The sequence below is a fragment of the Pinus tabuliformis genome, chromosome 9 (assembly GCF_031772625.1).
Source record: "Pinus tabuliformis cultivar Carrire ecotype Pingquan chromosome 9, CPIR1, whole genome shotgun sequence".
In the NCBI taxonomy this organism is placed as follows: Eukaryota; Viridiplantae; Streptophyta; class Pinopsida; order Pinales; family Pinaceae; genus Pinus; species Pinus tabuliformis.
Window position 1 is genome coordinate 1,235,936,672 of NC_142307.1, and position 26,332 is coordinate 1,235,963,003.

Below are 26,332 nucleotides of genomic sequence, written 5' to 3' on the forward strand. Positions count from 1 at the left end.
TGATTAGTATTTAATATAATCAAAACTAAATGAGTACAAGAACCCAAAACTAAAAAGACATGAGATACTTATCTTTGGGAGTTGTTTGGAGCTCCCTCCAAAGCTTGAGGGAAACCTACAAACTTAAAAACAATACAAAAATATCTTTTCGGAAAATATGTTAAAAACCTATAAATTCTAAAACATATAAAATAAGATAGGTAAAGCTACAAGCAAAGGACTTAATAGTGTAATTCCCTAATGTCAGGTTCTTCGGGCTTGACTTTCTTCGAGTCTCCTTCTTTAGCAAAGTTGGCTTGATCCCGTCCTCTCTTCTTATTCTTTGGATTCTCGAGACAATCACTTTTGTAGTGACCCTTCTTATGACATTGATAGCACTCTATCTTGGACATATCAACTTTCTTCCTTGGTCCCTTCGATCTGTTTCCTTTATGATGAGCAACATAAGCATTTGATACTCCTTCAGGATTGGCAACCCTTGAGATCCTTAATTCTTCTTGACTACAGGCAGTTCATAATTCTTCAAAGGTGGGAGCTATCTTCCAACTGTTGAGACTTGCAGCAAATGCATCCCAAGAGATTGGCAACCATTGAGATCCTTAATTCTTCTTGACTACAGGCAGTTCATAATTCTTCAAAGGTGGGAGCTATCTTCCAACTGTTGAGACTTGCAGCAAATGCATCCCAAGAGGGTGGCAATCCTAATAGGGCAGTGATCACAAGTTCTTTATCTGGAACGATCTTATCGATGGCCAAGGGATCATCCCTAAGTCTAGCTATCTTCACAAAGAAGGTAGCCATAGTATCTTCTTTAGTCATCTTCATAGTTCTCAGCTCATTCTTCAGACTTGCTACTTGATCAATATTCTTAAAAGTAAACAGCTTCGACAAGGCTTCATATATCTCCTAAGCATGATCGATGTTAGCTATGAATGGGACAAGATTGTCTTTTATCCCTTCTACCATTAGAGTCATAGCCACTAATTCTAAATCCCTGAATTTCGCTTTGCCAGTATCATTGGCTTCTTCTGTAGGCTTCTTGACATTTCCTTTTACTAAATCCAACACCTTGTTCTTCTCGAGGATTAGGTCAATCCTCTTCTTCTAGGATCTGAAGTTAGATGCTCCTTCAAGTTTGTTCTCACCCTTGACTGAGTTAAACATCTTCCTTGAATATATTGGACTCCTTCCCTGAGATAGTACCTACGAATGGATCAAATGCTTGAGACTACCTTTTTCTTCCGTCTTTACCAAAGCTCTTATACCATGTTGGAAAATCGGAAAGGCAGTAAAGGTTTTCTTGATTTTGATAATTACTTGTGATGTTTCTTATTATTATTATTCTTTATATCTTCTTCTTTAGTTCATCAAGCAATTACCAAAAGCAACAACACGTAAACCAATAGACACCAAATGTAGGCACATGCCAGGGAAAAATGCCCCTCGAGGGGAAAACCCAGTCAAGATAATTCTTCCTTTCAATAGTATTCTTTGAGACTCTTCACCCTAGACCAAGTCTAGCCCTTCCCTCCACACCATGTTAGCCTCCCAGAATTTCGAACTCTTCCCAACAACTTTGACTATGCAGCAACTAGCAGCTTCCGGCAACAGTGAAACTTGGAAGACTTCGATCTCCCAATCTAGGGCACGAAACAGAGAGAGACACACACCAAAATTTTGATTTTCCTTGTCTCCTTAGACTTCCCCAAACTCGCATTCACTTTGGCTTCCCCGCAATAGACTTCGCACCTTTTTCCCCGCTACAAGAGAGCTTCACACTTTTGCCCAGCTACAAGAGAGTTTGAACTTGATGAGAGAATGATGCTCCAAATGAATTCGATGGCCTTCCTTTTATAGGCTTCTTGTGGGGTCTAATAGGGTCCTTAGGCCGACTTGATCTTCTCTTAGGCTGACATGGTGTGGAGGTTACATAATTCATATTTGACTCAATACTTAACCTTTTCACATGATTCAAAAGCCCAAGAAGGGTCTCTTTAAATCTACAATAATTCTATAGACTCGGAATAAATCCTAGAAGTCCTCAATGGGGACTTTGATCTAAAACATGGTGACCCAAGCATGAAACCAATGCTTTAATAAGTCACAATAATAATAATAAGTCTTTTCTTTATGCTTTTGACAAGTACATTACATAATAACTCAAGTACATTATTGAAGACCGAACATAGTTACATTTTCTAACATCTTGAGGATTTCATATGCCTTGTCCTTGTTGGAATACATTGTGGGAAACCCTTTCTCTATACCTTGACCTTTAGCCATCACAATCATCAACCTACTAATCAAGCCCTTGGTCTTGTACGAATTCAACCTCTCTAAGGAAAGTGATTGCCTGCGCTTAGAAAGTTAGAGCATTGTGCCTAAATTACTCTACAGTACCAAGAATGATGTAGAAGCACCTAAAAATCATCCTTTGAGGGTTGGCCCTCAAATCTTTATCAATGACTCTAAGATCCCCAAAATCCACCTAGGGCACCATAACGGGGTCTCCTAGGTCTCTAGGTGTTACTAGCCTTCCGAAGTCTTTAAAGGTGAGACCATCCTCATTTGCGCCCTGAATCAGATGCCATCCCTCATATGGTGCTAGGTCAGACTGGGGGCATGCTCAGTACAGGTGTATCATCGTGAAGAATCCTACAATGTAGTGCAAAGTGGCAAAACGTCTTAGGTGAAAGAGGTGCCCAAGGGTAGGTATGATCTGTTGTTGCTCAGAGACTCAAGGTTCTCAATGCTTCATCTATGGGTGCCAATATATTTCTCTGGGGCCAAGGTACCTATGGGTAAGGTGCCCAGGTCATGGGTTGGTAAACCACCTAACAATCACAACATAACGTCTAGTGAAAGCACCTGGTCATAAGCTTGAATGTAATGGTGTTAAATTTGGAAACTAGGGCCAAGCTTCACATTGGACATCTCATATGAGGCAGCTCATATTTTTATTGGATTCCTCTCTCCGAGAAGTGTAGGATTGATCTAAAGATCGTCCCATTCTGACATGTAAAAGTGAAATTATGAGTTTATTTTGATTATGGACAGATTGTCAAGGTCGGCCAACAATCTCATGTAGGCTCACAAGCCCAATAATCACGTCTATTCATCCTCAACGTTTGCATATAAATACATGATGCCTCCTCATTTTGGACACTTCACTCACTCACATCTTCTCTCTCCTTCATTGATTGGGAAAGAAATTCAGAGGCTGCTCTCCACACGTGCAAAGGAAAGGAAGGGTTTTTTGTTTCATTCGTCGACCAAAGTTGACAGAAATTGCAGAGGCTGTTTTGATTTGCATTGACCAAGCGTTGACCTATTTTGGTGCAGTTTTGGATGGAGGAATTATGTTTGAGCAAGCCGCAATTTTAGGCACGAAATCTGAGGCAATCTGACCTCTGTTTGACTAGCGTTGATTATGCTAGGGCTGGCTACAACTTTTACCTTTGTTGACTAGGTTTGACTGGACTTTTTAAGACTGTTTTTGGGCTTATTAGACTTGTTGTTGGAGGTCGAAGTTGACTGGGTTTGACCAAGCTTAATTGAGGAAGAATTCTGCCATGTTGACCAACATTGACTTTCTAGTTAGGGCTTTCTATTTCTGTTGTTTGACTGATCAGATTTTCACTCTAATTGGACAAGTGAATATTATATATTGTATTCTCTCTCTCTGCTAAACTTTTGAAGAATTATAAGAAGAATTGATCCAGGGTTTCCACACATTGGGGTTTGTCCCTGGCTGGTGCCATATCTTGTGTCCTCTTATCTTGGCTAGTCTTCTACTGTTATTGTTTATGTTCTATCTGCATTTTACTATCATGCTGATGTGATTGCTAAACTGGATATTGATATTGGGCTAATAAAGAAATTGAAGTAAAATTGCTCTAAGCATACATATAACATACCATTGTTATCCTAAAATTAACATGGAATTAGAGTGGAGGTTAAGACAAAGCCCAAGCAAGAGTGAGAAGAGCAATCAACAAGAGGAGAAACCATTGATCAAAGACAAGGTTCAATGGCTTCCACATCCTACTTCAAGTCTGATGATAAGATTCATGATAAGTCTGATTATCATGCATCGAAGATGTCTCTTGATTTGACACTAAAAGAGAAAGATGTGATTGATTATGTGCAGGGAAAAATTTCAGAAACTCCTTCTAATGCACCGGTTGCTGCTAAGACCAAATACAAGAAGGGTGAAGTCAAAGCCAAGAAGATCATCAGGGATTCTATTCATAAGCATTTAGTTGCTTACATTTCCAATTTGAACACATCAAAGGAGATATATGAAAATCAAATCTACCAATGCAAATCAAATTCTTTTCCTCAAGAACAAGCTGAAGGATATAAAGAAAGGAAGAAGTGAAGATATGCAATCGTACTTCATGAGGATTACTGAGATCAAAAATGATCATCTTTCTATTGGAGAAGCTATTGTGATAGGGAGCTTACCATCATTGCCCTTGGAGGACTCCCTCGTGAATGGCACGTGTTCAACACTACTATTTTTAACAACGATAGGATTCTAGGTTTTGAAGAATTGCTGACTAGATGCTCTCAAGAAGAAACAAGGATGATGAAACTAGATATGCCTTCAAATAGGAATGATCCTACTACATTCTCTGCTCATGCTAAAAAGAAGAAGAATACGAGTTCAAAGAAACAATGCCAAGGAAGGTCGGGTTTGAAAAATGGAAGAAAGGGAAGATGCTTCATTTGCAACACGTTTGGTCACTATGCTAGGGAGTGTCCTAATAGAAGGGATACACATCATGATGATGACAACCACAACACCAACAATTTCAAGTGCAACAATAATCAAAGGAATGGCAGATTCAACAACCAAGGAAAAAGGAATACTCTTGCTTCTCATCAAGGAAATGGTCACCCTCCCAAGAGATCAAGAAAAACCAAATATGATGAATCTAATGTTGTTTATAACAAGCAAAAAGAATTATATCTTATATTTGCCCTTTCTATTGCATCACCTCCGAACACTTTGGGAAATTGGTTGATTGATAGTGGTGCCTCAAGGCACTTCACCAGGTATAAGGAAGCTCTTTCAAATCTGATTGAAAGGGATACAAATTTAGAAATTATCCTTGGAGACAATGCCACCTATCCCATGAAGGGAGTTGGGAATGTTACTCTTCAATTGAATTAGGGTAACACCATTCATCTACAAGAAGTACTATATGTACCCGATCTAAAGAAGAACCTGATATCTATCTCGGCGATGGAGGATTAAGGATTCAAGGTGGCATTCATCGATGGAAAGGTATGTGTGTGGAATAAAAATTTCAAAGATGCATTTACACTTGGCCTCAAGGTTGATAGCCTATATCAAGTTGGAGGAAGCCCATTGGGAGCTATGCCTTGCGACACATCACTTCCATCCGAATTATGGCACCGGAGGTTTGCTCATCTACATTATAAGGCTCTGCCCGATGTGAGGAAGATGGTGACAGGTATGCCCGAATTTAAAGTAGAACATCAAGGTGTTTGTCAGGGGTGTGCCGAAAGGAAAGCATACAAGGGGACCATTCCCCTCAAGTGATAGCAAGACTACTAACATATTGCAATTGATTCATTCTGATCTATCTGGTGTAATGCCCGTGAACTCATTGGAGGATATTTATATTATGCCATCTTTATGGATGATTTCTCTCGCAAGACTTGGATATATTTCTTGAAGAAGAAGGACGAAGTATTCTCATGGTTTCGTTCTTTCAAAGATTTGCTCAAAAATCAAATCGGGAAGAAGATCAAAATATTGAGGACCGATAATGGAACTGAATACGAATCAAATGAGTTCAAAGATTATTGTAGAGAAGCTGGCATTAAGAGGGAGACTACTACCGCATATACTCCTAAGCAAAATGGTGTTGCTGAAAGGAGGAACCGTTCTATCGTAGAAGCCACTCGTGCCATGCTTCATGATCAAAGCCTTCCGAAGTTCTTATGGGCCGAAGCTGCAAACACCGCCGTGTATTTTCAAAATAGATGCCCTCATCAAGAGTTCGACTCCAAAACTCCCGAAGAAGTTTTCACCGGTAAGAAACCTTATGTTTCTCACTTTAGAATTTTTGGTAGCCCCGTATATTTCATGTGCCGAAAGAAATGAGAAGCAAACTGAATGCTTCTAGGAATAAAGGAACATTTGTGGACTACAGTGAAACTTCTAAGGCATATAGAATCTATGTGTCTGGTCAAAGAGAAGTGGAGATAAGTCATGATGTCACTTTCGATGAGGATGTTGCCCTTGGGAAGATTAGTAACCTTCCTCTTCCAAGGAAGGACAAAGAAGCAGATTCCGGAAAGCAGGGATAACTACAAGATGAGCAGATACTCGATCTTGAAGGACCAATGGATCCCATTGATTCCACCCCCTCATGAGCACTCCTGTTCGAAAAGGAGACCCTCATGGCTTAGGGAGACTCTCAAACATGCCGAGAGACATGTGGTACCTAGGGGGACATTTCATGAAAGCAAGGAGACGAATAGGTACCAAGGGTACTTAACTGCAATGAGCACCATTGTTCAATCTGAGCCTTGCACACTCGAAGAAGCTGCCAAACACCAAGTTTGGAAGGATGCAATGAACGAAGAGTATGAGTCGATTATGAAGAATGATGTCTGGGATGTGGTTCCTAGACCCAAGGACAAATCCGTTGTCACCTCGAAATGGATCTTCAAGATCAAGCATGGAGCTGATGGAAGTGCTGAAAAGTTCAAGGCCAGATTCGTAGCTCGAGGCTTCTCTCAAAAGGAAGGTATATTATGATCAGATATTTGCACCAGTTGCACACTTCACCACCATCTGTTCGATTATAGCCCTTGTTGCCTCGCAAGGATGGAATCTACATCAGATGGATGTCAAGACTGCCTTCTTGCATGGTTCACTTAAGGAGGAAGTTTATGTAGAACAACCTAAGGGGTTTGAAGTTCAAGATCGTCAAACACATGTATGCAGGTTGAAGAAAGCCCTCTATGGGTTGAAGCAAGCGCCCCAGGCTTGGTATGAGAGGATCAATAACTATCTAATGAAGCTGCGATTTACAAGAAGTGAAGTTGATTTGAACCTTTACTTTAGGGTTGAGAATGATAGACCTCTCATCTTGGTACTCTATGTGGACGATCTCTTTCTGACAAGTGCAAACCCTTTTATTCATCAATGTAAGAGGGAGTTGGCTTCCGAATTCGAGATGAAGGACCTAGGACTGATGCATTACTTCCTAGGGTTGGAGGTCTGGCAAAAGCCAGGCAAGATTTTCCTTTCCCAAGGAAAATATATTGTGAAGATACTTGAAAGATTTGGTATGGTGGACAGCAAGTCCGTGACTACTCCAATGGAACTTAACTTTAAGAAGTTATGCGGAAGTGTTGCTAAGCCCGATTTGGGAAATCCTTCTAAGGTATCGTCAACTCATGGGGGCCTTGATGTTCTTGGTGAACTCCCGTCCGGACATATGTTTTGCAATGAATACATTGAGCCAGTTTATGGTCGAGCCTCATCACAAACATTGGATTGCTGCCAAGAATCTCTTGAGATATCTTTGGGGCAGAATGACTTATGGACTCAGATACACTGCCAAGAATGTGAGGCTCCATGGTTACTCTGATGCAGGCTGAGCTGGCAGTGTGGTGGATCGTAAAAGCACATCTAGATGTTGCTTCTCTCTAGGTTTTGCTTCGATATCATGGATGAGCAGGAAGCAGAAGTCGGTTGCCTTGAGCACCGCTGAGGCTGAATACATTGCTGCTAGTTTGGCCTCCTGTGAAGTTGTTTGGTTGAGGAAGCTCTTTAGTGAGCTGTTTGGACATGTGTTGGATACCACTGTGATCTTCTGCGACAACCAGAGTGGGATTCGTCTTTTGGAGAATCCCGTGTTTCATGACCACTCCAAGCATATTGATATCAGGTACCACTTTATCCGGGATATGGTACAATGGGGAGCAATAAGGCTCCAACACATTGGGATTGATGATTAGGTTGTCGATATTCTTATGAAGCCCCTGGGGAAGGTCAAATTCTTAACCTTCTATTAACGACTTAGAGTCATGGAGTGACCCTCTTATGATGGTCTCGTATGAGATGGATGTTGAGCTCTGGGAGCTCTGGGGCGCTTGGGGTACTTCTTGGAGCGATGATCGACCAAAGGGTGAGTGGTTCACCTTCCCCTAATGGTGCGCAATGTACAGGGTGAGTGGTTCACCTTCCCCTGTCATACCCCACGTTGAGATATGCATAGGATGAGTGGTTCACCTTCTCCTATGGCATATGAACAAGATGAGTGATTCACCTTCTCTTGCTAGCACATCCTACCCATGCAGTGCAGGACTCATGGGAAGTACCTCTCGTCTAGCCAATGAGTAGGGAAATGAGGATAGGGACAATAGTACTACCAATGGACACATCATGTACTATCGTACTCCCTATGCTAGGATGTTGATATTGATCTGGGATCAATGGAAACTGACTTCGGGTCAATTAAGAGCGGTATGACACACTCTCTATTATTGGAGGCTGAGTTCAGGTCAGTGGAGAATGGTATGATACATTCTCGATCATTTCTTCTTTCTTCATATTTCAGCAGAGCAGAGCAGAGACAGTGATGGTACATATTGTCAGACAGTTTGGCAGGTGAAGTTCTCCCTAGTTGAGAGGGAGTGTTAAATTTGGCAACTAGGGCCAAACTTCACATTGGACAGCTCATATGAGGCAACTCATATTTTTATTGGATTCCTCTTCTAAAGATCATCCCATTCTGACATGTACAAATGAAATTATGAATTTATTTTGATTATGGATAAATTGTCAAGGTCGGCCAGCAATCTCATGTAAGCTCAGAAGCGCAACAGTCACGTATATTCATCCTCAACATTTGCATATAAATACATGATGCCTCCTCCTCATTTTGGACACTTCACTCATTCACATCTTCTCTCTCCTTCATTGATTGGGAACGAAATTCAGAGGCTGCTCTCAACACGTGTGAAGGAAAGGAAGGGATTTATGTTTTAGTTGTTGACCAGAGTTGACCGAAATTGCAGAGGTTGTTTTGACTTGCGTTGACCAAGCGTTGACCTATTTTGATGGGGTTTTGGGTGGAGGAATTCTGTTTGAGTAGGCCGCAGTTTTGGGCACAAAATCCGAGGAAATCTGACCTCTGTTTTACCGGCGTTGACTGTGCTAGGGCTGGCTGCAACGTTGAACTTTGTTGACCAGGTTTGACTAGACATTTTCGGACTGTTTTTGGGCTTATTAGACTTTTTGTTGGAGGCCGAAGTTGACTGGGTTTGACCATGCTGAATTGAGGAAGAATTCTGCCCTGTTGACCAGCGTTGACTTTCTGGTTAGGGCTTTCTGTTTCTGCTGTTTGACTAATCAGATTTTCACTATAATTGGACAAGTGATATTATACATTGTACTCTCTCTCTCTAGTGAACTTTTGAAGAATTATACAAGAATTGATCAAGGGTTTCCCCACATTGGGGTTTGTCCCTGGCTGGTGCCATATCTTTTTCGTCTTGGCTAGTCTTCTACTATTATTGTTTATGCTCTATCTGCATTTTACTATCATGTTGATGTGATTGCTAAACTGGATATTGATATTGGGCTAATAAAGAAATTGAAATAAAATTGCTCTAAGCATAAAACATACCATTGTTATCCTAAAATTAACAAATGGGCTTTAACACTTCAAATAAAGCTTCCCTTCCAAAATTAGGGCCTTGATCTCGCAATGGTGTTTCCTCCCTAGGTAGGAGGCTAAAGTACAACCCTATTAGGTGTTTCCAACCCCCAAGGGGAAGTAATATTTCCTCAATCCACCCTTCAATTGATAGGTGTTATTGAATAATATTGATGGTACGGAGGGGAGAAAACTTCATGGCCAAGTGCCATGGCTAAAGGAACTAGCATGAGGGGGATCCACATCCTGAGTGCATAGATGTAAGGAGGGAGCAATCGTGGATTCATGAGTTACCAAGTCAGCCTTTGTTTTTTCACCCCTCGTGTGCACCTTTTACTTTTGCTTGATTTTTCCTTGTATTACTACTCGTAGCTCAAAGGATTAGAGCCTACTATGAATGATGTATAACAATGGTATTACCCCTTAAGGATGTGTCATTTAATTGCTCATCGATGTTGGGACATGCAATGGTTCTTTTTATGATGTAATGGAGCAACATGTACTCAGGAACCAGTTGATGGCCATAATGAGTGAAGTAGAGCTCATGCTAGGCTTTTGGCCACACACTAATGTGTATGTCCCGGCCATCTTTTGTATTTTGATCATTCTTTTTGTTTTATTTTGTGGCTGTGTTGTGCTATTTATTTTTCTATAGTTGCATCAACCTCCCAGGGAAAATTTTTGGGCCCTACCCAAGTATGTGGATGTATGAGTGCCAATCCCAAGGAACCAATGGTCAGTTGAACCCGAAGAATGGATGTGGAAAAAGGGCTTGTAATGTATGATGGAAATGGGTAAGTATAACATAGGGATAGATGGAACTACGGTATCTCAATCAAGGCTTCTCAAGTAGTGCCCCTCCTATACCCATTGGGCCATTAGGGGAGGTCCCATTGGACTAAGATCGAAGATTAACCCCCCATTTAAGGTGAGGGTACAAGATCACAGTCAAAATAGGGGAGGTCCCACTGGACTAAGATCGAAGATTAACCCCCCATTTAAGGTGAGGGTACAAGATCACAGTCAAAACCCTCCTCCTTCCAGGTCACCCAATAATCCATATCAAATTCCTAAATACAAACAAGCATAAGAACCCGATTGTGTAAGATCCCACTTTGACAAACTTCTGATTTTTTTTTTTAATTTCTAAGTTTTTAGTTTTAGTTTCAGTGTGGAATTTCTTCAAAGAGTTGGTCTACACTCTGTTGTAGGCAATGTTGCACTAATCGTTATCAGAATAATATCGGCACGAGGAAAAAATCGGAAAAGATCGTAATAATCGGGAAAAAATTGGTAATAATCGGGAAAAAATCGTTTGGTACAAAAATATTCATTTTTTTTCAATTTTTTTAATATCTAAACCATCTACAACATAAATAAATACATTTGACACATAAATATGATAAAAGAACTAATATATAAGATGGTTAATATCATTTCTAGTGCTAAAATCACACATAACAGTGAATCATGTCCTGAATAGTAAGTCCTGACTCCTGAATCCCAACTCAACCTCAAAATATCAACAACAAATATAATAATGTATCTCATATCATGAGTCATAATGTCATATACAATGAAATGAACCAAATAACTAAAGTCTAATACTACTGATTTCCTTTGCCCCTGTAGATGTAGATGTCAGTGGAGTTGGCAAGCCGCAGTAGACTATGGAGTCTGTTATGCTCTAGAAGCTGAAGAACTAGGAGCTACAGGAGGTAGACCACGTCCTCTACTTGTGACAGGGGTAGCTTGGGTCACCTCCTCCTCGTCAAAATATATATATATATATATATATATATATATATATATATATTATTTTCCCCACAATTTTTTCCCAAAAAATCGCGATTTTTTCGAAAAAATCGAGCAAAAAAAATTCCCGAGTACTAAGCGCGATTTTATCTTTTTGTTGAAAATATCGCGATTATACGATAATATCGCGATTTTAACAACACTGGTTGTAGGTGTTCACTGTAAGTTTTGTTTGTTGGACCATGTACTCACTACTTCATTTGAATCAACAAATTCACCGAAACACATTTAAATTTCTTATAACATCTCATAAATTTATAAAGCGCTGATACATTGACTTCATTACGATGAAAATAGCAATAACAATCCCTTTATTTCATTACTATGCATACATATTAGAGAAACAATGGACTAGAGGAACCCAGTAATGTAGCTTCAGCGTAGATGTCCCCAACTTATTAGCTCCTTTCAAGGAAAAAAATCTTACATATCATCCTTTTAATTGAAAACATCCAATAGTGGAACTCTCTTTATAGTTCGTCTCAGTGATATGCAAAGTGCACCAACAGCTTCCACATTCAACCAGCTAGCCAAGAGGACTAATATTTAACTCTATTTGGACTCCAATCTTAGTCCTATCAATATCTGTAGGCAAACTTCTAACCCAGAACTTCTTCCCATGTCCCAGCAAGGCTACACACAGCAGAATGTGAGAGAAATTCGACCCAGAACTCGCTGAAGGTAAACGGCCCAGTCGCTATAAGCACCAGACACAGCCTAGTAAAGAGAGGAGGTAACTCGACTCCCAAAAATAAAGGAAAATCGTGCCCCAAGCTCTAGAACTCGTGTTGACCTCTCTCCAATACTCAATCCCTTCTTCAAGTGTATTTCGACCAGCAGAAATAAGGAGGGATTCATTCTGCTTCAGCTACTGTGATGGCTTTAGATTTGGCTAGGTTTCTCCCTGAAAATCGACCCCAGGTGGTAAACTATGCAGTGGCTCCTCCTCAGAGAGTAAATCGACCCCAACTCTGCTTGGAACTCGATGTTCTTATCAGGGTCTTCCAACCTGTCACAAGTGAAGTAGAAAACGCCAAATAAGACTTTAAAATCAACTGATAAAACCTTTGATACCTCAATTTTTCTTGTGAATCTCGTTCTCCATTGAAGCTCGGTGGTGAAATATGAGTGATTTCACTCTCAAACCCAAACTAGTGTGTCTAGTTTCAACACCGAAGTCTCCTATGGCAGTTAGGGTTCCAAACCCCAAGCTTCTCAAGAAACTCTCCAAAAGCTCTTTCTCCCAAAAACTCAAAATGCATGAATGAAGAGACTCCTCATTTTCTTCTTTTATGAGTTTAGGGTTGCCTTTTCACCTTCTCTTTTGATTAAATTCACTTCTATAAAGTCACTTTATGATATTTCACTTTCTAAAGTTAAAGTGACTTCTCACTTGCCTAGGAAATATCACCCTTTCTCCTTTTTGGACTTATAATGTTTTTCTTAGGGAATTTAAGTCCCCTTTATTAAATATTTTCCCGCTTTAGCCTATGGGAACCACTTTAGGCTAGCGGACTCCATCATAAGCTTTCTAAGTGGTCGGGGACATTACAGATTGCAAAATGAATAAAGTACCTTTTGATTGGAAGCCCACCTTCATCCATGTGCTCTTATGAAACAGGTGAGAAACATATGACTGATGCAGGTGGTGAAGATATAAAGGCACATCATGAACTAGTGGTGACTGTCAAGAGCTGCATGGTTGGCTGGCTGGATGTGAATAATGGGAGAAAAAAATTCTCCTATAGGGTTACCCATTGTGGTGGGTAACAAATCCTACTAGAAATATCTTCCTTGTGGAGAAGTCTCCAAACACTAGGCAAACTATGGCACCAAATGAAATCCTAGCTTCACTAAAGGAACCCTCTACAAGGGTTTGTCCAACACTTGGGTTTAACGATCACTCAATACCAACAAGGTTGAGATGATGTGCCTTGATCTCCACCTCCACGTGACTCATTGTCCCTCAATGGATCAACATAACAGCCTTGGAGTGATCTGGAAACACACGTCTATTCTATGAAACACATGAATGATCTCACAATTCAACAACCTCAAATGAAAGGAGGATCTAACCTTACATACAAATCTTTGTAATGGCTAGTTAATCCTCTCTCAAAATAATACTATTTGACTTGTCATCCACAAGCCAGAGACTAAGTCACTCCACATTAAATAATTTTCTGCAAAAATTAATAATTTAACCCATTAAAGGGGGCTCGATCTTGCTTGACTTAACCAACACTTCTCTTAAAAAAGCAGCATTCAGCCTGTTTTGACTTTAAATAGGCTGCAGAGAGTTTCTTGACCTTTATGACAGCATGGAGAGGACTAACAAGGCTTGTAATCTACAGCCTTATTCATCTTCACTTCCTCATTAGAACAACCTGCTTCAAGCACTATTAGACCCCATATACCCAAAGGAATATATAATGCACCAGTACCACCTTTCAACTACATTAAAAATCCATATAGACCTTACTTTATCTCTGTTTCATAGATCTGGAAATTACATAAGACTACTTCAATCCAAATCTGCCCTGAAGGTCTTGTTATACCCAACATTGTATATCCAAAGGCTAGACTAAAATCTGCATGTATATGCATATTGAGCCTAATAGCACCATACTTGTAGAGCAGATCTACACATATATTTTTCTTTGTGCTAGAAATAAAACCTGAATATTGCTGTCATCAATCCACTTAAATTGTGCTTGTTAAATCTGGAAACTTGTGCCATAATACATCTGAAAGGTCACTGTTTATTGGAAAGAAATCAGAGTTGAGGACGAGCATAAATCTATGGTTATTAATCTTCATAAACAGATCCAAAAAGGCAGATTTATGGATGTGTGTCAAACTGTTTTCTGACAGCCAACAAACATGTAGATAGTACCTTTTATCCTTGACAATATATAGCTTATAAAGACTACAGGCCATCCTAATCATCCCTGGGTTCAGACTTTAGAGGCAACTTAGCCCTGATCCCTCTGATTCAGTGGTTGGTCAAGCTCTGTGGATTGTCTCTGGCTTGAAATTCAGGCAAAGTGGGTTTCTGATCTTTGCTCTCGGTGCTGTGATTTTCTGGCTCAAAACTCAGGCAAAGTTGGTTTCAGATCTTTGCTCTCAGCTCTGTGACCTAGGTTTGGCTTCAATTTAAAACAAATCCATAAAAGGAAGATGTGTGTCAAATTGTTTTCTGACAGACAATCAGACTTGTAGATAGTGCCTTTTACCCCTGACAATTTACAGTTAATAAAGACTACAGGTCATCCTAACCATCCGCGGGTTCAGAGGTAACTTAGCCCTGATCCCTCTGATTCAGTGGTTCGGTCAAGCTCTGTGCATAGTCTCTGGCTCGAAATTCAGGAAAAGTGGGTTTCCAATCTTTGGTCTTGGTTCCGTGGATTGTATCTAGCTCAAAATTCAGGCAAAGTGGAGTTCAAGTCTTTGCTCTTGGCTCTGTGGCCCACCTTTGGCTTTAATTTGGCAGTGTGGGTTGTCATCGGATTGGAAGCTGATTATAGTATTTCCCTTGGCTCCAGATCCCAGTCAGTTTTATCGTTGTCTACAATCAAGTTCAAGTGTAGGATTTTGTTAAGGATGGAGGACAACAAGCACACCAGATGCTGTGTCCTCAATGAAATTTTGGAACTTCATAGAGCCTAGCAGAGGAATGCTCATCAGATAAAGGATTTATAGGTGGCCTTTTCTCATTATAGCAACAAAATGGCAAGTCAAATTGAAACTTAGAGACCAGAAATGCAAAGACATCAAATGTTGTGGCTCATTGAAGCAAGCAAATAGAGAAATTGGAAGCAGACTTCAATATGCTTTACAAACTAGTCTTGTGTCTTGCTATGTTCTTGCATTCTCTGGACAACTCTCCAAAGATATCTACTGGTTGTATCCAAGTTGCAGTTAAGGATGAGGAGACTTCAACAAGTACAAGGGGACATGACAACCAGAAATTCAGATTTGGAGTACAATCTTCAGGCAAACACCAACAGGAAGCCCTTAGTGGTTAGGTCTTCTTCTAAGTCCAGGTTTTTAAATGAATTGAAAGGTAGTTTTGTTACTCTATCCGTTCATTAGGCATTACACCAATTGGCTCTATAGTTATATTGCTAGGAACTAAGAACAGACAAGATAATCAACAACCATCTTGAAACCCTGATATCAGACATTATAATTTTGCTTTGTATTAACTTTGCTGTACAGTGTGGGCTGCAACCATCATTTACTCCAAATGATAACAGTTTCAGTTAAAAATTAAAAAATAAAAAGAAATTGCTTACGTTGACAATATGCAAACTTCTATTTCTGCTTATCTGTTTCATTTGAAGTTAAGGACTGTACACAGTACATGAGATAATTAGAGGTTTGACCTCAACTGAAGCCCATGGAACATGGATCATCACTAATGGCTTTGAAGGGAGATGCCTCTTTACAAATAGCATCCAATATCTAATGACAAGGAGATAATAACAATCAACAACACTCTAGAACAAACTGCAACATAAAAAGCACATACTGTAAAAGCTACATATATAACCACAGATAAACTGTACAAAGTCTAACCTTGCTGCCAAAGCCCGAATCGCCGTATTCTTAATATCAGCTATCCTTTTATGTTGCACATTGGATGATGGGGCCCCAAGCGAAGCATCTGCCTCATCACCAAAATCTTCAGATCCTTGAGTTGAAACAAACTTCCCAGATGCCAAAGATGTATGGTTACTATCTTCCAAACCATTTGGAACAAGCTTGATGCCACCAAATTGCTTTACACTATAGGGCTTAGTTGAATACTTAGCAGAAAATTGACTACAGTGATTAGATTCTACAAGATTGCTCACAATTTCCTTCATGTGAGGCTCTTGCTTGCCACTGCACTTGAATCTTCTCATTTCTAAAGACTGAAATTGCCTGGCATCTCCTACACTGTGTTGAATTTCCATTTCCATAGAAGGGTACTGTGTTTGTAGTTTACATCTGCTATTAGAAAGTATTTTTTCCTCTGAACTTATAGTTGTATGCAATGGTTTCTTCGAAGTTGTTGCCCTATTAGGAAGCAATTTTTGGTCACTAGAAGAGGCAAACTGAGAAATTCCATCCGTTTGAATGAAAACTGGATCCAAAGACTCTTTGCCTGTATTTCTTTTGCCAAGTGAAACTATCTTCCAGGAATTATCTTTATATCTTTTACTCAAAACTGAGTTTTTCTCTCCTGGTGTTTGATGGCCACACTCATATCTATCTGGACCCACAGATATCCAAGCTCTGTAGACATTAGCTCTTCCAGTTCTTTTTCCCCTGCCAAATGAGAAATTTTGCTTTTAATGAGAAACTGCAAAACAATCTCAACTGTGATTTGCCTGAGCAAAAACTAATAAGGATCTTAGTTGATGTCATTTATTGAATCTTTTAATAAAACAAAGGTACAAACACATTTCATGAAAACAATCAAACTTTATTTTTCTTAGGACAGAAAAACAGAAACTAGTACAAAAAAAATTGCACACCTAAAGTATATAGTATTGCAGTTGAGAATTTTAATTTCCTAAATCAAATTGACTTCAATTTTGGAAACATAAACTGCACAGATTAATAACAGGCTACGTTTCTGAAACTCTTTACAGTTATTGGGGGGTTACATTTCTGACATCAAAGCCCTTTCTGTGGCAGTTTGATATCACAGGGACTAGGTCAGAGATCTAACGGAAGAAGATTTCTTGGATTATGGAGAGGACAGTTCCAGTTCAATCCAGATCTTCCACCCGCAATCAGACTTTACTCCATTGATCTCACTTCAAGATGAGTAGATGGATGGAGGGACAGATGGCGACATCTCGAAGGTTTTTGAAGGTGATGTTTTCTCCCCCATGCAAAAGTTGGATGGAAAGAAGGAAATCTCCTCTACGTCCCAGTGCAAAGAGCATTCTGTTCAAACCTCTGAGTCGCTATCTGAGTCCTCCAAGGTTCAGGTCCTTGACGCTCTGCACCTAGGGAGAAGATTGGGTTTTGCACATTGGTACCTGTTACTCACCAAAAGTGGGTAACCTATAAGAGAAAAAAAATTATCCCCATTTGACAGCCAGCAATCCAGCAGCCCTATGTGGCAAGTCAAAAGGTGATGGTTAATGAGGGGGGTAAAGCTCATGCTAGTAAGACATTTGAAGGTAAGTCTTGTGTGAAGTATTTATGTGCCCCTAGCATTAGATACAGTCTACTATGATGCTTTAATGGTTTTGTGTTCCTGATGATGTTGATCTCACTTGATCTTGAGAGGATTGTTTTGGCTGGTAGTACACATGCAGCAGAGATCCCTTGAGGGATGGTTTGACTCCTCTACAGCACATTCCAGAGGATGTTTTTCCCAGTTCTGAGAGCAAATGTACCCTTTAGCCCCAACATTGTCCCTCCAAAGATGAGTGTTGGGCCTTGAGCAGATTTCACATGGTTCCACACCTCTTGATGTAACTCTAGATGTTGAAACGCTGAGCCAGAAAGTTTGGGCATTGGCTTACTTAATGATGTGCCCAGACGGACCCAAGACACCCCGAAGCTGGCCTCGGCCTTTTTTCATGGGCATTGCCTTGTTCCACAACCCAGAGGAGGATGGATGTAACCAAGATGACTTGGGAGGGCTAGCATACCATGCCTTGATGCCAATGCTTGCCCTAGATGATGCCACATCATCCCTACTCGCCCTAGGAGGGTGACATAAGCCTTATTTTGGAGGACATCACAGTGAAGGAGGTACCTTTTGAAGATGTAACCACACACTTTAATGATTTCTTGGAGTGAGAAGCACTCATGGACCATTTCATGAGTTGCTTGATAGAGATTAATCATTCTTGGAGGATGATGTCATGGTGGAGACTCGGAGAGTCTTTATTCTCACACGTGTGGATTACTTTGGCATTTTTATTATGTTTTACAACTATCTCAAGATCAGCTTGTTACCTTTCACCTAGTTGAACATTTCAAGCAAACTTTTTAGGCTTTCCTCATAGAATTATGAAAAAATGACCTGGTTACCCTCATAAAAATAGAGGGGAGTCACTTTTCATTATTCATCATCATCATTCAGTCACTTCTTCTTCTCTAAAGGAGTGTGCAATAGATCTTGTCTTTTCTTTTTGCATGCAATGTGATCTTTTGTGGAGTGAATTATCTTGGGAGGGAGATGTTTACATCAAGAGACTTTTGGGATTGTTTTAAGTGATTATTGTTCGAATTGCGTAAGTTTATTACCATCTTCTTCCATTTTGCATGCTATATTTATGAAATTAGAGTTTCTATATATTCCATATTAAAAAATGCAATATCTTTTCTTGAAATCTCAATTCATTGTGGTACGTAAAATTTGTCTTACAAGAGTCCATCAAAAGAACTTGGTTCATGCAACCTTTGACCCTAAAATATCCCACATAGAGAAGCCACTAGGGTTTCTAAAAGAAGAAATTCAATCCTCCACCCTCTTCATCCAAAGCCCTCTATCACTGACCTTGCCCTAATTGACTCCATTGCCCAATTACATTAAGGCACTAGTCTAGTAGTTGTTGATAATTCTAAATTTCTCTTTCTTTTCTTGAATTTCTTGGTAATTCAGGTTAAAGTTAGCTTAAATCTGCATTTTATAGCAACTTTATGTCTATATGTTATTTCCCTATTGGAAGGGATTGCTTTTAATAAATAATAAAAGGAAAAATCTAGCATACATCTACATATCATACAAATACTAACATATAGCAACCTTCTTCTAAAAAATAGAGGTCTTAGGAAAGTGTACATGAACTTTAGGCAACTATTATCTTTGCCTTTCAAGGTTTTCTCTGTACCTTTGCCTCAATCATTAGACCTTGCATCAACATTGAGCAATCCTTAATTGAATACCTTTCTGATGATCTTTTGTAGGGAAGCCTCCCTAGTGGGATTAATTTCACCCCTAAATAGCAGGAGAGAAGCCAATGAGGTGATAGTGGTGGTTGATCCCTTATTGCCATAAGACTTAGATTGCCTAGAGGGGCTTTGTACAAGGCCTACCAGATTTTGCAGTAATAGTACCCAAATGAGTTTTCCTCATGCAAAAAAGAAGGGTAACAGAGCTAGGAAGGGAAGGGTGAATATTGTAGCAGGCAAAGACATAAAACACTTGGAAATTCTAAAGTTCTTGACGAAACCTTGGTGGGTCGTAATAGAGGTAAGGTGGTGCATTCCAAAACCCTTAAGGGTTGGCTCGAGGAGAATTGGGTAGAGGTTATGGGTTATTTACTAGTTTTTCATCTTTTGACACATTAATGGATTTGTTTCCTTCTACATTCAAAGGAAGACTCTAGAAGAATTCTTGAAAGGGACAGCTAGGGTCCTTCAAGTTTGGTTTTGCAAAGATGGTTAGTGGATTTCGACCCAACAAGACAACCAATCTCGATTTAGAAAGTATGGGCAATTTTTCCTATATCGCCCTTATTGCTTTGGAACTCAAAGATGTTGAAAGTCATTCATAACAAAATTGGAAGGTTCATTGGGCTCCAACCCAATTGGGACTTGAAGGAGGGTTAGGACTCAAAGGAGGGCAGAAGATGGCCATAGGTTCAAGTGGAGGTGAATTTGTGAGAGGGTCTCTTGGAGGACATCGACATTGACATGAATTACAAAGTCTAGTGCCAAAAAATATATTATTAGAGGTTGTCTTGCGATGTTTTTGATGCCATGAGGTGGGTAAATGGCAAGTTTCCTATCATTTTCTTTCTTCTGGTAGGGAGGATAGGCGAAAGATCTGAATTGAAAAGGCAGTGATTCAAAAGGTGGACATAGTTTCTCTGAAGGTTCAATTGAAAACAGGTCAAGACAAAGTAATGGGGATGGAAGTTTCTCAAAGTATGGGTCAGGAGGATGCCTCACAAGATGTTCCTTAATGTCCAATGGCTATCAGGCCTTCAGTGGTCCTTTTGGGTAAGGATTCTAAATCTTCTCATTCGCAACCACAACCTATTATGAATACATCAAAGGGTTCTTTCGTATTGCATCTTGATGTTATAGAAGATGGCATAATAAATGTGTTCCCCCTTACCTTAATAGGGCTTTTACCTCTTCAAAGTCTTTTCCTTAGTTTGGCCTTGCCCCTATTGTCAAGATAACCACTTCCCGTGTGGGGCTCCCTGTTGATTTTTCAAGACTTTCTAATGTAATAATTACTTCCAATGATTTCATTAATTCATCTTATATCACATACATAATTAAGCAATTATATATAGAAAATCTCGACAATAAAAACAATAATGATAGTATGATTATGAAGATTCAAGAGACAGCCTTATGTCACATACATCATTAAGCAATTATATACAGAAAATCTCGACAGTAAAAACAATAATGATAATATGATTATGAAGATTCAAGAGAGCCAAACACAAGACACAAATTTTTACCCTGGGAAAACCCTAACTAGGGAAAAACCTAGCAACCTTTTTCTTAGAGAAATTGTCCAATTCAACAAGAGATACAATCTTATTCTTTCAGTCAAACTTGTCAAACAAGATCACAAACTTCAATAAGTCAAACCTGGTCAAACAGACCAACTTTTCAGCCTTCTGCAACCTAGTCATAGTCTAGTCAAATAGACCGACTTTTCAGCCTTCGACAACCTAGTCAAGGTCTGGTCAAATAGACTAAATTTTTTCCTCCTATAATTAGGTCATCCTATGGCCAAAATTATGCCCAAAATGCAATGAATGCAAGTCAAATAGACAGTCAAATTTGCAACCAACTGCCAAGAAAATCTTGGTCAAATCCTCAGAGATTCTGCCTAGAAAAGCTCGATCAACAGCTCAGGAAATTTGGTCAAAGCTGCTTCATAAGAACTTGGTGGTAGTTGGTCAAAGAAAGTCAACTTTAGAAGACTTCTCTCCTTCGCACGTGTGAACAAAACCTCTGAAAAGATGATCCAAATTGTTGAAGATGATAGGTCTAATGGGAAGGGTTAAGCCCTTTTTATAGTGTTCCAAGGTGCCCCAAGAGGTGGGCCATAATACTCAATCAACTCGCCTTTTTAAAGGCAAATTTATATTTATATTTATCTTTTAAAGCCGACTTGAACAAATTTCAATTTCAATTTTTATTTTGATTTTGTGGGCTAATGCAATTGAAGAATACCGACTGCAACTACCAAAATTCAACTCTCCCTCTTAGCTAAGGAGGTATTCACTTTGACTTCTTCAGATGTATCTCTTTGTTAAAAAAAAAAAACTCCATCCCAAGAAAAGGTTGAATGAGCTAGCTATGTTGATGTTCCATGATTCCATCCACTTCATGTTCTATACTAGAACCACGTGGAAAACATCCTACATCAACATCATGCAAAGGGATGTAGTCACTCACTGGTCACATACCCTTTGCAAATGGATCTAGTCACCCACTGGCCAAAGGCCTTCTCGGTTACCACTGGCCAAAAGCCTTATGGGTTCCCACTAACAAAATACATTTTGACCTTCTAGGGTCAAGACTAGCCCTAGGTCACCAATTATCCAAGTCGTCACCTGGAACCTAGTTAGCACCTGTGACCTATGGTGAAACCTTGGGAAATTACCGTTCCAGAATGCCAATTGAATGGTAATACACTTGCCCGATGCTAAAGGCACACACTCTACCCACTAGCCAAGTACCTCTTGGCAATCTAGGGGAGCCCTTTGGGACTTGATGCTCTCTAGATCATTTCAACACTCACTCCAACAACTAGCCAAGCACCTCTTGGCAATATGGAGCACTCTGGGCCTTGATGATCTCGGGACCATCTCCCTAACCACATTACATGGCAACCTGGTCAATACCTTTGACCTAGGGAGAATGTATGTCCTTGATGCTACAGCATCAACACAGCCTCTAACTAAGGCAAGCATTCTCAACTACTCTACGTTTATCCTTGAAGTACACAAACTTCATCTTGGGATAGAGGCATTGTGAGAATGTCTGCAACTTGCTTGTTTGTAGAAATGCATAGGAGCCTCACTACTCCCTTCTGTACCATTTCCTAGATGTGGCAGTGCCATGATCTTCGATTTGTGGAAATCTTGCTTACTCCCTCTGCCATTGTTGCTTTCTAGTCACTGAAGCATATCTTATGTCTGGCCATATCCACTCATAGAGGACCTACTACTCTTAGAGACTTGTCTCTGAGCATCTAGTTTGACAATCTCATGATAGTCCATCAACCCAAATCTCTAAAGGATCTCAATAGTATACAAAGGAAGTAATGCATCAAACTTAGATCCATCATTTTGGACTCAAAGGTCAACTCCCTCTAAAGCAAAGCTTCTTGTGGTAATCTTGACCTCTTCCTCTATTACAGAAGCAAATCCTCCTGCGACTGTTGCTCCCTTTGTCATGTAAGTCATTTATGCTCCCATCAAAAACAAGTCATATATAATAACAAGATCAACCAACACTCATCAAATATCCATCAATCCAAGAATACCATGCCTGAGGTCCATACAAATCTTTCTTCAGTCTGCAGACATGGGATTTCCTCTCATGTACCTCAAAGCCCTGAGGTAGCTCTATATACACTTCTTCCTCAATTACTCCATCAAGGAAAGCGATCTTTACATTCATCTGATAAATGAATGTAAAGATCGCTTTCCTCGATGGAGTAATTGTGGAAGAAGCGATCCAAATACCTCAACCTCCTCAAAACCATTGTGCCAATAACAACAATTTGTCCTTTACAAGGACAACTCCAGCTCTGAAATGATTCGACATTCATAAAAAGGATTTGGGCCTCCAAAATGTGCCTTCCAAAATATTACCATGACCTCCAAATAAGTCTTCTCAACATCCTGGAAATTAATGCAATCGACTCCCATAAAACTCGATCTCTCAGTCTACCAACCATTGAGCAATTTAGTCTTCTACTATAGAAGAATACGGTCTTCTCACTAAGTGATTTGTCCTCCAAGTGATCAGCATTTTAACCTTCAGATAGGATGAATCTTAGCTTCAATAGAAAGGTGTATCAGTCTCAACAGAAGATTAAACTTGGACCCTTAAAAAAATATGATTTTTGTCCTTAGTATTTCGCACTTCAAGAAGCAATTCTATCCTTAATACAAATATTCTCGACCTTCAATCTTGAATTATTCAGCCTATAAGGAGACTTGATCTAGCTGGTTGAATGTGTCGGCTCTTTTGTGATCACCTTTTAAGGCTTCTCGGCCTTCCTATTCTTGTACTGAGGCCTTTTGATCTATAACTAGGGTTGAGGCCATTCGACCTGTTGCACTCATTTTGTCAAAAGTCCAAGGAAGCAGTGTACAAAATTTTTCAAAGATCATAATCATTGGCAAGCTACATGTTGTATCATTGTAAACCCAAATTCTGCAAGTTGTAATGTAAATGATGCTAGTATAACCGTTTGATTTTGTAACAACACCTAGGTAAGCCTTCGATTTTGGCGACGAATTTCAACCTAGGATGTTTTTTCAGCTCACCGATTATCTGTGTTTCTAAACACGGATAACCGTCATAGTTTTTCCTCTATCTTAAACCCCAAAGCTAGGGTGGAATTCATTGACAAGGTCTTAGGTGAGTCTTAGTGTTATATCGAGTCTTTGTAAAAGTGGTTTGAAAATAATTTAAGCTATTTGGCTAAATTATTTTATTACAGATCACTTGGTCTACTAGATCATATTGTGTCGCAGAATTGGGTGATTATTTTGAGGGTCTATATGTAAGGGTGCATTTTCCCTTTGAGGGTTGAATTTGTAATATCTTGATGTAAAAAATATTTTAATGCATGGTCCCTCATATTTATAGACACCATGGCTACAATATTTGAGAGTGGAAAAAATATTAATCTCCTCATGTGTCAATTAATTAATTTTTCTAGCAAAAATAAAATTAAATCCTAAGCCAGAAAATTAATTAATTTAGAGTCAAATAATTATAGAGAAATTAAAATCTCTCCAAATAGAAAATTCGTGGGTCAAAGAAAAGTCAAATTTTGGAGGTCCCCCACCAAGGCAAAAATGGATATTTTAAGAAAAATTAAGCCCTTGGACCTTGGTGGTTAAGTCAAAGTCAAAATTTTGAGGAAATTAATCATAAATATTAAATTTTGAATTAATTAAAAGTGGTTTTCAAGAAAATTTCGAATTTTCCCCAAAATAAAAATATTCGACGGTGGAGATTAAAAGATAATCAAGTATTTATTGACAGTTGGGATTATTTTGACGGGGATAAAGCCAACTAGCCATTATTTTCCTCTTGGAGGGATTTCTCTATAAATAGAAGCCATTTTGCTTCTCAAGACACAATGATTCTAGATGATGTAATTGTGTAACGATGGTATTGAGCCATTGCTCTGTTGGGAACAGTTGATATCATAATAAAAAGAATTTGGAGTTCAATTCATGGTGTCCTTTGTCCATTGATCTGTGATACGTGTTGGTTATGTGCTTTCCGATATTGTGCCAAAAATTTTATAAGCTTGTTATTTCATTTGTTGGTGATAAGAACATTTTATTGGTAAAATTTGGTTTTATCTTAGGTGATCTAATTCACCATATGATCTAACAAGTCTACTTGAGAAAATATATAGAGATTTGCAGGTACATCGGCCCTTGGGCCCCAAATTTACAGACTTTGGAAAGAGTCGACCTTGTTTGGGCTCTGAGAAATTTTATTTGGTTTTCTTACTTCGCTAAAGAATGTGGCCAATATTCTAACTTTCGAAAAACCTAAGTTGCACGAAATGCCGAAACGTTTCAAAGCTTCTGAAACGGGTACGTTTAGAAACGTCACCTCCCAAATATGGAAACGTCAGCCGAAACGTCAACTGAAACATCATATATGTATATGAATGTATAAAAATAATAATAAATTAGTGAATAACATATTATATTGCAAGAAAAGGGGAATAACACCCATAGATGACAATTTTGAAGGAAAACCAACTCTATATTAACTCTCATAGATGATTATATGATGGTCGAGTTTCAGTCGAGTTCCTGGGAGTTTCGGAGTTTCGAGTATGGGTACGGCCCGAAACACCGAGTTCCTAGAAGTTTCGTGCAACATAGTGAAAAACACATTGATCCATTGTCATTATTCAAAAAAATATTTTCTCAACAAATATTTTATTTACAAGCCTTGTATATTTGTAAATATTTTTTTTTTGTAAATATATTTCTAACCCTTGTTTTGCAGTAGTTGGAGATTTGGGGTTTATTTTGAATTTTGTATATCTTGGGGTTTTGGGAAAAAAATTATTTAATTTTTACAGGTGATTTCAAATCTGAAATTCTAGAAGGGTTTCAAGGGTTTCTAACACTTCGAAGAAATCTTTGGGGTTTTAGAGGTGGATCTAGGCCTAGGAAGGCAAGATCCATCCTCTATCTCTCCTCCAAGCTCAACATTCAAGCAAAGAAGGACGCCGCTAGCTCTTGCAAGCATTTTTGTGGCATCTTGTGGTGATTTTTTGGAAGTTTGGGTTAGAATTTGTGGTTTTGCAGGGGTCTGAAATTTTTTTGAGGCCTTTGAGGCCTACCCGTTGCTCCATTACCCTAGTTGCAGCCTTCTTCTCCCTCCTGGGTGAGCCGCAACCCCTCCTAGCCTAGTCGTGAGTCTTCAAGCCTTGGCCGTCAGCCTTAAGGGTGAGCCGCAGCTCTGCTTGGGCCTCTAAGGCCTTGTCATGGGCCTCTTCCTCCTCCCTCTGCTCTATGTTCCCTCTCTAGCCTCCATCTGTTATGAAACCAGCTCAAGAAAAGATAGAAAAGAGAGATCAATGCCTTAGAATTCAGCCTCTT

General features: G+C 39.4%; 1 protein-coding gene across 1 annotated transcript in view; it reads right to left on the reverse strand.

The window, feature by feature from the left end:
* Positions 1 to 26,332, reverse strand: part of LOC149153019 (uncharacterized) — a 188,994-nt gene that overhangs the window by 60,909 nt on the left and 101,753 nt on the right. Inside the window, exon 2 of the mRNA XM_089443663.1 lies at positions 16,107 to 16,841. Coding sequence (XP_089299789.1) covers positions 16,107 to 16,841 — 735 coding nt within the window. The remainder of the gene's footprint in view (positions 1 to 16,106; positions 16,842 to 26,332) is intronic.